General features: G+C 35.5%; 1 protein-coding gene across 1 annotated transcript; it reads left to right on the top strand.

The window, feature by feature from the left end:
• The first annotated feature begins 1,917 nt into the window (after positions 1 to 1,917).
• On the top strand, positions 1,918 to 14,308 carry LOC121374930 (E3 ubiquitin-protein ligase RNF170-like). The gene is made up of 5 exons (XM_041502069.1): positions 1,918 to 2,270; positions 7,108 to 7,319; positions 7,944 to 8,017; positions 8,282 to 8,401; positions 11,079 to 14,308. The coding sequence occupies exons 1-5, from the start codon at positions 2,095 to 2,097 to the stop codon at positions 11,373 to 11,375; spliced, it is 879 nt and encodes a 292-aa protein (XP_041358003.1). The 5' UTR covers positions 1,918 to 2,094; the 3' UTR covers positions 11,376 to 14,308.
• Positions 14,309 to 15,021: the final 713 nt, after the last annotated feature.

Below are 15,021 nucleotides of genomic sequence, written 5' to 3'. Positions count from 1 at the left end.
GTAAGACTTAGCAAAATTATTGGTTTTAAGGGTTTGTAACGTTTTGTATTGAGACACTTACTTGTCTGAACTTTATTGTTACTGAAAATGTTCACGAACTGTGAAGAAAAATCTCACAAATGAACAACAACAAATCGGATGTTGATTGCGCGAACCGTGAACGAGAAAACAAACCGAACCAAAATGATAACGGTCACGTGATATACCAACGTCTGTGACATTGAAATGGAAATATCCCCTCTAAAAATAGATTGGACCTCGCTTGCTTAACGGTTTTTTCTCGACAACACGTCTTGTGAAAAAATGCAAAAAAATGCATTTCGTGGTTTTACAAACATCAGGATTACCAAAAAGCACTTCAGGTGAATGGAAATGTGTATTCTAAATAATAAAATGTAAGTAAAGTGCAATTTTATTTGTGAAAAATGGGGTTTAATAGCGAAAAACAACGCCGTAATGGTTAACAAATAAATGTAACTAGGGTGTGTCCCTTTAAACGGGATGGCGTGTGTTCACTGTCCCGGTGACGCCTCGATATCTGGGTCCGCCAGTGTGCAGATTCTTTTGTATCCATTGTAGAGGTCTGTGGTTGTTTACAACTCAATTGACACTTTTTAGATGAACTTTACGTTTAGAATAATTGCAGGCTGTTGCATGACGGAACTATATTTAAGATGCTTTGGATAGGCCTATATAATGTAACTCCTCAGTGGAAAAAGCCTGCGAGAGGTTAATTAAAATACCTCAAATCCACACCATCATCTTCATCATGCATTAAAATGCGTACGTTTATCTTCAGATCATTGGACAATGCACTGCTTTTTATTGAAACAGAACTTCATTTTATGTCGGTGAACGAAATGTAACGTCCGTCACACGTGTACTCAATTATGTAATAATTTTACTTATATTTTTGTTTTATAGCTGAATTGCAATTCTTAGTCTTCTATAGTCTTCTATTTGTACGATTTAAAAGTGTTTCACACAATTTGGAAATGAAGTTGGTTTGGTTTTACCCCTTGCCTTTTTGAAGAGTAACGTCCGTCATGTCAAAGAATATGAATCAGACCAGTCGCTAGATCAGGGCGTAGCTAGCATGGGGGCAAGGGGAGCAGTTGCCCCCCCCCCCCCTCGAAAAATTCAGAAAGCATTATAGAAACTTAAAGAAAGGGAGTTTTAGACTATTAACTACTCCGTTGCCCCCCAAAAAAACCCCAAACCCCCCCCCCCCCCAAAAAAAAAAAACCCCAATAAATCCTAGCTACGGCCCTGTAGATAGTGCTGTCTAAGATGGATGATTTGCATAAAGACAGCAAACTTGTGGGCAATACAACTTATATACACTTATAACGAACCGGAAGGGACCATGATAGTTAGTTCCTTATAGCAGAAGTTAGTTGTACACATTTGCATAAGTTTGTTATAATGTATAGGGAGATAAAACGGAACTTTACGATCAGTTCGCTCTATGCAGTAGTTCGTTCTAAGCATGTTCGTTATAACTATACTTTACTGTGTGTATATGTATGTATATATATATATATATATATATATATATATATATATATATATATATATATATATATATATATATATATATATATATATATATATATATATATATATATATATATATAAAACGTTACCAAATGTTCACTTCAAATTCCGTCGGTCAACTTCTAAAGATTATCCAACAAAAATGTATAGTTTTTATAATAGTAAATAAACTATTTGGTTGCAATTTGTATACAAATTATACATTTGTTGCCTTTGTAGATTAGTTGAACTAAGCTTAAGTAAGCGTCAGGGTAATAGTATATATTTAACACAACCCGATTTAATTCCTTTTTTATCGAAACAACAACAGCAGCAACAACAACAACAACACAATAAAAACTAAAGACCCATGCATATTATTTAATGTGTTATGTTATGGTTGATTTTTAACCAACGTCATGCATTTAAAACTAAAAAGTTTATCAAAATCCGTTAACTGATACCGACATAAAACTAAAAGCGTAATATTATGAATATGCACAGTCAACAATGGAAAGCGTTTTCCACTTCCGTGTTTAGTGGCAATATTTACTTTTAATGAAAACAAAATGTGTTTCAAGTTTTATTTTGACAGTCTTAACGTCTTTTCATGAAACAATGGGGTCGTATCTGCGTCGTACTAATATAGTTGAGGGTATTGGGAACGAAGTTATTATTGGTTTGGGGACATTCATTTGCCTATTGGTGACGTCTTTGGCAGTTATTTATAACAGGTTGGTGAAGATTTCAAAATCTGACTGTTTTCAAGAAACAGTTCCTTAACAACTATTGTCAGAAATAATTTAATTGAAAATAAATAACATTTTTGAAAGTTATAGAAATGTTACATTTTTATATTCATGTTGTAGACGTGTTGATCTGTTGTCAGTACCCATCCTCACCCCCGCCTACTAGTTCATCAAAATTAACCTCAATTGTGCTTGCACTCGAGTTTAATCTTGATGAACTACCCCTCCTACCAGAGTCCAGACTCGAATCATCGTAAGCTTCATGTTTGCCCCCAGATCATTGTTCCCTATACCAGTTAGTCACCAAATGTAATACTGTCAGTTCATGCCCAGTAAAATGTCAGTTACCTCTAATTCAGATTTCTAGTTTGCCCCCATCCTGTCACTGTCGGTTTGCAGCAGTTATGTATACCATCAACGTCCCAAACTGCATTCACCTAATGACAAAAACGCGAATGATATTTACGGAAATATTATTATACAATTTTTCAGCTACGATACGTGAAAAAAAATAGATTGTAATCGATTAACGTAAAAAATCAACAATGTGAATTTAAAACAAATCCATTCTAGTAAACAAAAGTGAAACACACTACGGTAAACAGGAAAGAGTGCAACGTTTCTAACTGCATTCAGGTGCATGCATTTGCAAAAAGTATCGTAATGCGCATGTGCAGTTCATCATTTTCCATTTTTGAGGCCACTACATGAATTTTTTTTTTTTTTAACTGCACAGTTAACGAACACTTAGTTTAATATTTTTTTAAAAAGAAAAATTCAATTTGTGAAGTGTTCTGGTCCGGTCCGTGTTTTATGAACACACATGAATAACACTTGATGTCAATACTGATAGGCATTACTTTTATACCAGTGAATAGTTTATAAAATATAATTTTTTTAATGAATTTATTCTTAATTAACACAATTTATATACTCAAAATTATTTACAATTGTTATGAATGGATTATGAATACTATTCTCTACAATAGAGGCAAAAAAATGTAGCATACCTTTTGCAGATTGAATATAATAATTGAAAACAAATTCTAACAATAGGGGTCTTCAAAAACGTAAAAATTAAATGCTTTGGCCTTGTTGATCTGGCACGTGTGAGGTCATGTGACACACACCAAATGTTAATTCATCTTTCTCCATTTTAAGTCAATTTCTACGAGTCATGTAGACCCTATGTCGGTAATTTCAAGGAATAAACAAAAACGACTTAGTAAAAGTAATGGTTTTGGGGGTTTGTAAAGTTTTGTATTTAGATACTTACTTTTCGAAACTTTATTGTTTATGAAAATGTTCGTGAACTGTGAAGAAAAACCTCATAAATGAACGACATGCCGATGACAACAAATCGGATGTTGACTGCACGAACCGTGCACGAGAAAACAAAGTACCGGTATATGGAATTGGAAGCATAAGTATATATTAGGAGGGGGAAAAAAGAAAACCCAAAAAAATAAAAATAAAAGAAAGAAATAGAAGAGCTATGCATGCCCCACACTTTGAAATCATTTTACTTTAATTAAAATATTTTAACACTTGAAATTTAAAATAATCTCAGGTGAGCATGCCCCCAAACCACAGATTGAAGGCCTCAAATAAATCTCTATACACCGGGGGCAGGATGTAGCCCAGTGGTAAAGTGTATAGCTGTGTTCGCTTGATGCGTGGGCAGTCTGGGATCAGTCCCCTTCGGTGGGCACATTGGGCTATTTCTCGTTCCAGCCAGTGCATCATGACTAGTATATCAAAGACTGTGATATGTGCTATTCTGTCCGTGGATGGTGCATATAAAAGACCCCTAGCTACTAATGAAAAAAAGTTGCAGGTTTTCTCTTAGAGATTATATAATATATCAAAATTACCAAATGTTTGCTATCCAATAACCAATGATTAATTAATCAGTGAGCTCTAGTGGTGTCGTTAAATAAAACAAACAAACAAACTGTATTTACCCCCCCCCCGTGACACACACACACACACACACAAAAACACACACAGACACGTGTATATAAATTTAAAAAAAATTCAAATATACTCCTCAGGGCTTGAACTATTCTTCCTTGATCCACTTCCAGCCCTGCAAGTTTTCATATTTGAACAGGTGAAAATATTGGCAGACAAGTAGATTTTTAGATGTGCTTGTTTGGTGGACAAGTGAACAATTCTGCTTATTTCTATCACTGTCAATGTCAGTTTATCAGCGTTAATTAGGTTGTACTTATTAGCTACAGACATCAGAATAACAAAGTTATGTTTATTATGTAATATTGGGGTGGGGGTAGGAGGATCAATAGCAACTTCACAAAACTTAGTTAGGAAATAAATGTGGGGGAAATCTGTATTGCACATTCACACATTTACAGTGTAATTTTTTTTTATCTGTAACAAAACTTACAAATAACATCTTTTACTGAAAAAACACATAACAAGATATTAGTTATGCTTACAGATTTGACAATAATAAAATAAAACTTCTGTTCATTCAGGCATCGAAATAAGTCGAGAACGGTCGTTCAGGTTACCGGGAGGTTACCACATGTAAGAAAAGTCGAGAACGGTGTTTCGTTCTCGACAAAAATGTCAGCGTTAACGGTAGTTTCGTTTCTGAACGTAAACCAGACAATGCATTTCGGTCTTCTGCGTTTCGTTTTCTCGTACGAAATTGCACCGATGTTTGTGCGCACTTGTGCAATTGCAAGCAGTTTCGGCAATCCACATTTAAGCTTCTGTCGCGGGTCAGGCCCCTGTATATCCAGAGACCGGACCCGCGACATACATGCTCGAAACTCCAGTGGTATATGATTTTAATTTAGAACGTCCATCTAAAATGGTGAAAAATTTATTAGTCTAGGAAATTTTTGATATAATAATAGTTTTTAAATAAATTTTTGGACTCCACCTTCAAAAATTTTCTTTAAATATAGTAAAATGTGTCCCCCTATATATATTTTTAATTTTTGAGTAAAATTCAAAATTATCCCGTTAAATTTTTCTGTCCCGGAGTAAACCTCTGGCTATCAAGAACTCGACCCCGGGACAGACATGCTTGAAACCTTCGTGGTATGGAAGCATGTGAATAAATAAATGAATGAAAAAGTGGTATATGAGCATGTTAATACATATCGGTTTCGGTTTCCACGTTTAAGCAGCGCCCACTAAATAAATTTACTTCCGGATTTCATTTCTCGTACCGATGTTCGCGCGTTGCGATACAATTTCAGAATTATTATTATCTTTCATTGTATGAAAAAATAGAAAACATAACATTTTTATTTACATAAATTTATCTATTCAGTTGTTCAGTTATTAAATATGAGTCACATACTTGTAAAGAATTATATGTAATACATTAAGAACAGTCATAACATACAGAATGAATCATAAATACATGTATACTACAATAATCATCTGGCACACATGCAAGGGCGTTAAAAGTAGTAGTAACAGGAATTCAATTCTAACTTTCATATAGTTGTGGTAACCTATGGGTTACCAGGCTATATTTTGTGGTAACCAGTAAATGGGTTACCAGACACAATGCTTATTTCGATGCCTGTTCATTGTGTTGGAAGTGAACTTAAAAATATTTTGGGGTGAACTGATATGGGACGAACTGGTAAAATTGGCGGAAAACGTGGTACCCCCAGGACATTTCCAGTTTGAATTGACATAAACAAAAATAACTGTTCTATTTTTTATGTTCAAATAGTGGAAACATTGCCATTGGTTAAACTATAAATATAACGGCAAAACTGGTCGATTGTGAAGAACATCATCTGCTCATAGGGGCGGGAACTAGCTCAGTGGTACAGCACTCGCTTGATGTGTGGTTGATCTAGGATCGATTCCCGGTCAGTGGGCCCATTGGGCTATTTCGTGTTCCAGCCAGTGCTCCATAACTGGTGTTACAAAAGCCATGGTTTGTACTATCCTGTCTGTGGGATGATGCATATAAAAGATCCCTTGCTGCTAATCAAAAAGAGTAGCCCATGAAGTGGTGACAGCAGGTTTCCTCTCTCAATATCTGTGTGGTCCTTAACCATATGTCCAACGCAATATAACCATAAATAAAATGTGTTGAGTGTGTCATTAAAACATTTCCCTCTTCATCTGCTCATGGATTTTTTTTATCCTACACATAAAAGGGATCTCCAGCTACACATGTAGCAGAAGAGACTCATTAAGATCAGTTTAGAAGGATAAACTAATAAAAAGAATTAAAATAACTCCATAAGCAGATCATATTCTCTTAAGTTGTGTTTTAATGCAATTTATTCAGTAAACACTGATTAAACAAAATGTTTCAGTTATTATATGGTGGTCTCCTACAACGTAAAGTCTGAACCAAATTAACAACTACGATAAATGACTCCTACCTTTATTTACCGTTAGATTCCCTCCCCACCCCCCACCATTTTATTCAGACAGAAATCTTGAAAAAACCCATTACATTGATACAGATTCCACATACTAGATAATAACTATGTGATCAATATCTCTTGAAGAGTATTCCATATAAAAGTAAAATGGCAGATGATGAAAAGTTGCATGCTTTCAGTAAATAATTTATCATAGTTGTTAACAATGTGGTTCAGACTTTAGGCTCCATGAACAATTGTTTTTGTTTTTAAATGTGAAGGTATGTTGTTGACAAATTTTGGTTAGTTTCCTTGTTCATAATGCACATTATAACAACTAAACAGTTGCGAGCAATTTTGAGTGATCTTTTTAAACAAGGGATTTAGTATGTATATACAGTAGTACACGTGTATGCCCATTACATATTGTGTTAACTGTTTGCATATTGTAGCACGAGACGAAGAAGCCAGGAGATTCATCCCGACAGTGCTGGGAATGTTGAGACGACCCGGTTATTCTTACACCGCGAGGAAGAGGCGTTTAACAGCAACGCAGACCAGCCTCGGGTAGTGAGACAGCAGAACGATGGCCAACTCCAGTGTCCAATATGCTTGGCTGAAGCATCTTTCGCTGTCGAGACCAACTGTGGTCACCTGTTCTGTGGTTTGTATCAAGTCAACGTCTCTAGACCATTACAGTCAACCTCTCTAGACCATTACAGTCAACCTCTCTAGACCATTACAGTCAACCTCTCTAGACCATTACAGTCGACCTTTCTAGACTATCCCAGCTACCTGATTTCTTAATGTGGTCAAGTGCTCTGCTTACTGAATGTCATGTCAGGGTTTCGGCCAGAGCGTAAAATGGGTATGGTGCCATACCCAAAACATTTTGCAGATATATTTTATTTAAGTTAACCTTTTGACAAAATTTTACTGTTATCATTACTAACCTATTTTCTTTCTGGGGGAGGCCTATTGCATTCAGTACAAACATTTTAAATGTTCAATCCCATAGCACCATTTACCCAAAAATGTCTTTCTGGCAAAAACCCTGCATGTGTATTGAAATGTACATATGTGATGTATATTGATGGAATGTAGTAATGTTATACATTGATGAAATGTAGTTATGGAATGTGTATTGATGAAATGTAGATATGTGATGTGTATTGATGGAATGTACTTGCCTCATTGTCCCTTTAAGTAAATGCTTATGTATTAGTCTGGTTACAGTAAAGGTGCAGCCGATATGTGTTCAAAGCTTGTCTTTTTTTTTTTTTTGTAGGTCATTGTTGTATAACCTACTGGCAACATGGGCAGTGGCTTGGGGCCATACGATGTCCCGTTTGCCGACAACAGGTAATATGCAGCTCTATTCTTATATACACATCCTGTATGTAGCCAGAAATATAAAAAAAATTCTACATTACCAGTGTGGTTATAATAACTATAAAAATGCTTGTTTGTGTCAGTTTGTTTTGTGTGGTGACGATGGTGGTGGGGCGGGAGGCTACATTTAGCTTGATATGTGTTAGTTTCGTATTAAATATTGCTGTTTTTTAAGACAAACCCTGATATATGCATTTGTCACAAATCTCATTAGTGATATATTTATTATTTCAGGTGACACTCCTGCTGAGGAATTTTACAGCAGAAGAGAATTTAGAAAATAGTAATGAAAAACAAACGGTGGTAGATCAGATAAACAGCTACAACAGGAGGTTTTCAGGCCAGCCCAGACCCGTGAGTGCTTTTAACTATTAGTGAGAAACTCGTTTAATCTACTAGAAAACGACCTTTTGAGATTTTTTAAAACTGGAGATTTGACGTGAAATATAAACTGATACGTTAATCTAGATTAGACAAGTACAAATATTGTGTGTCCAGGAATGCTGGAAATACATGTACACTCGGTGCTGACATGATTTTACTTCCTGTGACAACAAACCAGTTACAAAAGCAGTACGAATGTATGACTTATGAATCATGTGTCTGACTCAAAACAAAACAAATAATTGTACAGAATATACATATACTTTCATAAAAATGGATGCTTCCCTGTTGTGGGCAGAACTCTGGTGAAGTGAAAGGTTGTGGCCAGGATAGGGCCTACATATACTCAATCTCTAGATGCTTATAATATTATTAAACTTATACTTTTTGCAATTCTTATATTCTTGCTGCTAACTTATACAATAAACAGATAAAATGGCCATACATTCAGTAAATTAATTATGAAAGTATTCGCCACTTTATTGTTTGTTACCATTATGATCGGTTAATTAGTTCAGAGGTCTCATTTGTGGAGAAAAGTATACTGAAAACGTAATAGCGAGTAGTCTTTAGACTAGTATTTTATGACTACATATCCGTATGGTCTTAGTATAAGGGTGGTCGTTTGGAGGGGTTTCACTGTATAAAAGTGTGTATGTGTGTGTACATAAAAGGTTTCACACGCTGTATAAATTTTACCTTTTTTTAAAAGTGAATTCACACGCTTTAATTGTAAATAACATGTGTTGAGTGTGTCGTTAAATAAAACATTTCTTTCCTTCCTTCCCTATTAACAGTCGCAAAAACAATGTGGTTGACCCCACCAATTTAAAATCCTGGCTATGCCAATGAGAGCAAACATGAGGTGAATACAATTTAAACAAAATGCAAGATAAACGGTGTTTAACTAACACGAGGGCTGGAGACACGAGTGTAGAATTCTGTTTCTTACATATCTTTATGATAGTTTATACAGGTTTAAGAGAAATTAAAACGTATTTTGAACCAAAGTTATATACGGCGCTCATGTTTACATAATATACACTGTTCACTCATACATATATCTGACAATAAAAAGCGATATGTGTAGCCTTAATCTTTGTGGTTGGTTTGGATTGATATTTTAAGAAGCCAATCAGATGTCTTTAAATTAATATCCAACATGTATCGTATCGTCGTGTGATAACATTTATCATCCATTAGTAAATACTTTTGTAGGAGATATCGCTGGCACTATAATTTGCAATATCTCCTACGATATTCTCCAAGGAGATATTGCTTCTTTTTGTTATGTTAGTGTGCGTTTCAGCACTAAACCTATCAATAATGATGTCATGCCACTGTCGTTCTGCTAGTTAACGAGTCTACTGCTGCCAAATATAGTGACATTCAACCCACGTTACTGAGATTGTTATCGCAAATGAAAAGAATGATAATGGAAGATAAAAAGAATACCCCCCCTCCCCCTGTATCTTGTGATATCATAATTTATCAGTATCCATTGATAAAAGTATAAACTTGTGTAAAAAACAGTGTGGCTGATGTAGTGTGCCAGTCCCTTTGTCTAAATTTAGATCAATGCGACAATGTCAAATCTGCGGTCTGTTTACGGATATCAGATACAGATAGGAGTTAATCATAATTATTCACTGGCATCGAAAGTGTGGGGGGGGGGGGGCATGTGCCCCTCCCACATTTCTTGATCCAGTAGCAGCTAGCAGTGATGGTAGAGAGAGAGAGAGGGGAGAGAGAGAGAGGTGGGAGAGAGAGAGAGAGGGGGAGGGAGGTTATTACCCGAGTGTTTTTCGGTATCGTCAATATCATATATTAGGAATAAAAATTGTATTATGCGAGCCTCTGGCGAGCATAATACATTATTTTTATTCCCAATATATGATATTGACGATACCAAAATACACGAGGGTAATAATCTCTTTATTATATAAGCTCAAGCTTAATACGTGTTTTTGTAAACTGTACACTCAACTTTAATTCCAGTCCGCCATTACTAGATATTCAAATGACGTAAGAATATGTGGCGTGGTGTATTTTCGAATGGAAATGACGTCATTTTGGATGTCCTTACATCAAAATAAAGTTATGCTTAATGTTTTTTGTTTTCTGAACGCGGGACAGCTTTCAGTGTCAAATTGCCATTGAAATGTTTTTATTTGACGACTATGAACCCAAGTACGTTTACTTAAATGTCAATAAACCTAGTGCCGAGACCTCGACTAATTTACTTCTAATTGCAAAGTTATCAAATTCTTAAAGTATGTGATCTGAAAAATATCACATACTTTGATTGCACTGAAAATGTAAGATATTATATGATAAATTATGATATCACAAGACTCTTGGAGAGTATCCTCTATATATCTTACACTGTTCCTAACATTTTTTAAACAGAGGTACACTTGGTGATTACTGTAAATAATTCACATTTGTTAGTGCATTTGACAGTGTTCTTTTGCCATTCTTCATGATTATAGTTAGGTCTATGAACCTTCGGATTACTCAATCTTCGGACTGTTGAACTTTCAGACCATTGAACCTTCGAACTATAGAGCTGTAACACACCATAGGGTCATAGGTTAAAAATTCACAGAACTGTCGTTAATATTCCTTTCTTTTAAATATATTTCAGATTCTGGATTATATTCGTGACCTGCCCACACTGCTTCGACATGCATTTAACGAGTTTTTCTCCATCGGCGGACTCATCTGGATGTTTCGAATGCGAGTTATAATGTGCTTCTTAGCTGCCTTGTTTTATTTTATTTCTCCCCTTGATCTAATTCCTGAAGCAGCATTTGGCCTTCTTGGATTTCTCGATGACTTCTTTATTGTTGGACTGTTGGCGATTTATATTACAATCATTTACCGGCAGGTGGTGGAGGCGAGGGCTGAACGCCAAGCGATGAATGCCGGTCCAGCTTCTTGACACAGATTATACCACTTACCGTATGTCAGTTGGTTTGGTCAAAGCCACTTCTGTGACTTTACAACACCTTACTTTCATGTGGTGCCAATATTTATTAATTTGATCGAAATCATTAAACTTTTGTATTTAGAAACAAATATTAATGTAGTGATAATATTGTAGTATTACATTATGTAACCGGTAAATGTTTTAAATATTGCTTCTTGTGATATATATAAAGAAGTTACTTTGAAAAATTAATTCTACGAGAAACAAATTAACCTCAAATTATAATTAGTAAGCAAAGCTAGTGGAAAAATTACTTAAACTTTTTCAATAAAATACTTTTTTTATGTGTTAGCACAAGTCAGAATTTACTGTTTAAATGGTGTCGAGTACTACCCAATCTAATCATGACAACATACACCTGTTTGTAGCCTACACTTAAAATATTAATCATTTTAACTGGAATAATGTCAGTTTATTATTTCGGTATCCGAGATGTGTTCACCGATTGAACATGTCAAATTAAATAACCGATAAACTTTTTTTCAGTCACAGTTTCCAATTTTCTTTTTGACTTCTCCCCTCTTCAACATTAGCAGTGTAAGTGTCAAAATAAAATTAAATTTAAATTGGCGACATTCCAACATACCGACTACATCTTTATTGAAAGATTATTATTATTTTTTTTTTTTTAATATTTATTAACGTTTAACGTTTGGGATTGACCAACAGGCAATGCCTATATTAAGGTCTCTCCCTACATTTTACAAATACAATTTTAAAAAAACATAGCAGACAAAACAATAGTTGTGAGAAAAACAATCACACACAACACGAGAAATGAACAGAAACAGGAGGACAGACAGACAGAATGAGAGGGAGAGAGAGAGAGACAGAGCGAGAGAGAATGAATGAATGAGAATTGTCAGATAATGTCAAAGCGTTTGCTTGCAACAATAAACTGTTGAACCGTTTTAAACATGTCAACGTTTTTTTGGTCATAAAAATTTTGATTTTCAAGTAAAAGCACTTTGTAATTTAAATTTGAGTAAGCAAATAGAAATTGAGCACGTTGTCTGTCGTAGTTTGGGCAATGGAGTAAGAAATGTTCAGAATTCTCAATAGGATGGCCACAGGCACAGATTGGAGTATTCGATATAAAACGTGTCCATTTAGGTTGCTAATATTTAGACGAAGACGACAGTGTAATATCTCTGGTCTTCTCTCACACGTGTGAAAATAAAATGGAGTTTTAGTTTTGTTTGCATATAAGTGTTTTTTAAAGCAACTTATGGATAAAGAATTTCTAGTATTAATTGGTAGTTTGTTCCATAATTTAACTCCTGAAGGGAAGAACGAATCAGAAAATAGTTTTGTTCGGCTTCTAAATCCCTGCAAGTGATCAGCATCATGCAACGGGTAGCGAGAATGTTCTGATACTGTTCTGATAATTGGGCAATTTTTGGGATAGGTAAGCCGGAGTCATACCTTTACAAAGTTGATACGTCATACATAATTTGTGGCATTTTCTTCTCTCTGGTAAAGGCACAAAACCAGTTTCCGTATATAATGACTGATGAGATGTTCCACGAACAGCACCACAAATGGTGTGTAGGGCATCTAAATGAATATTTTCAAGCTGCTGAGATAACTGCAATGTACAGTTGTCCCAAATTACATCAGCATAGCCAAAAAGAGGAAGGATAAATGTGTTGTGTATTTTGTCCAACGATTTCCTAGATGACCTATATTTAAGCGACCGAAGGCAACTGGTCATTTTAGATGTTTTATCAATAACAGTTTGCACGTGAAGTCGCCATTCACCAGACTGTTGGAAAACCAGTCCCAAATGTTTATGAAAATTGACTTCTATAATTTCCTCATTATTAAGATACAAAGTGGGTTTAGTCGGGGGAGACGACTTCTGTGTGATAGTGAGTGTTTTTGTTTTGGCAGAACTAAATTTAACAAGCCACCTTTATTGAAAGATGACTGTGTGTACTGTCATTGTTTTGACACTTCACAGCCTGTCACCACCAATGTGCCTTGAAATAAAATTTCTCTGTTAATTCTTGCATATTTGTTTTACTGTATAGGAAGTCTTTCACAATAGCAGTGGTTAGTTACAGGAAGTGATTTCTGAGTTCATGTGTCCGGGAAGCTAACCACAGCTAGTGGAATAACCCACCGAGACTCGAGGGACAGACGCGACTGGGTGCGGCAAATCCAACAGGCCTCAGTCCCGGCTAGTGAAATGATCAGCCGTATTAGTATAATATATAGGACACTTTTATTTGGACCTTGGTGACACAAAACATTTCAAAACATACTTGACATTTAATCTTATAAAAAAATAAACCAGGATGATTGAAAATTTTACTACATATTTCTAAACTGCTGATATACATTCATCAGTATTATTAACATCTTGTTCCTCCAAGTTCTCCCATTTTAGACAAGTTGCAGTCTGCACTAACCATCCACTAAAGGGAGTATCAAAAACTGGCCTTTTAACACCAATGGTTATTATTACAGGTCAGTTTATAATATATTAGACAATTTTGGAGATTAAATATGTGGCTGTTTAATACAGGTCAGTTTTAGATGATTTGTGTGACCTCTAGAGCACGTTTCACTAATTGTGACATGGTCTAAGGTTAAGATATATAATTACTTCACTTAGGAATGTTGCCATTAATAAATATTTATGTAACGGTTTAACAATGTATATCTGTCGGTCTGTAAGAGGTTTCTCCCAGACATTTATTAGTGTGATAGTGTGTATGCTAATAAAATGAAAATGTTATTTGTGACTTTAAGGCTTGTTATTGGAGTGTTACAGGATTGCTACAGATTAAACTCAATGGGAATTTTTCTTTTCGTTCACTTTTTGTTGCAAAACAGAAATGTGGGAACGTCATGCTATTACAATAAAGTTTTATTATACTCGGCTTTGTTTGTTTACTGTGTTAAAGTAGTGGTGCAAAGTGGTGGCTGTGAGATTAATTACCAGGACCTAATTCACTTATCTCTCCCAGCTGCAATCTCTCAGTGCAATCCAAACGAGTACTGGTGAGGTACAAGATACCCCACATCAAAACTAGGTCATGGTGACCTAGTTATAGTATTCAACACCGCCATCCCAAGTTCTAATTACGTGCAAGGTTTTATGATCCTATATCAATTGATAAGGAAGTTTTGACCCAGACTTTTTCGTTTAATGTGCAGTAATGTGTTAAAAGTAGGACGCAGTGACCTGGTTATGTTATGCAACGGAGCAATTCACTTGCGCCTGCTACAACAGCTTGTTCTGAATGTGCACGTAAAACGTTATGACCTGATCTGCCATCCAAATTGCACATGTATGCAGTTTTATGATCCTATAGCGGTGGGACATAGACCAGTGGTAAAGCACTTGTCTGATGCGCAGTCAGTTTGGGATCGATCCCGGTCTGTGGAATCGTTGAGCTATTTCTTGTTCCAGCCAGTTTATGACTGGTATATGAAAGGCTGCGGTATGTGCTATCCTGTCTGTGGGATGGTGCATATGAAAGATCACTCTACTAATGAAAAAAAAAGGTAGTGGATTTCCTCTCCTAGACTATGTCAAAATTACCAAATGTTTGACATCCAATAGCTCTGGTGGTATCATTAAACAAAA

The sequence above is a fragment of the Gigantopelta aegis genome, chromosome 6 (assembly GCF_016097555.1).
Source record: "Gigantopelta aegis isolate Gae_Host chromosome 6, Gae_host_genome, whole genome shotgun sequence".
Classification (NCBI taxonomy): domain Eukaryota; kingdom Metazoa; phylum Mollusca; class Gastropoda; order Neomphalida; family Peltospiridae; genus Gigantopelta; species Gigantopelta aegis.
The sequence above is the reverse complement of the archived record's forward strand: the minus strand, read 5'-3'. Positions and strand labels throughout refer to the sequence as shown.

Excerpts from the sequence above, each read along its gene's own strand:
- LOC121374930 (XM_041502069.1), top strand. The coding sequence starts at position 2,095 with ATGAAAACAAAATGTGTTTCAAGTTTTATTTTGACAGTCTTAACGTCT. Across the intron at positions 8,018-8,281 it reads GTCCCGTTTGCCGACAACAG|GTGACACTCCTGCTGAGGAA; the intron begins GTAATATGCAGC and ends TTATTATTTCAG. Across the intron at positions 8,402-11,078 it reads TTTCAGGCCAGCCCAGACCC|ATTCTGGATTATATTCGTGA; the intron begins GTGAGTGCTTTT and ends AATATATTTCAG.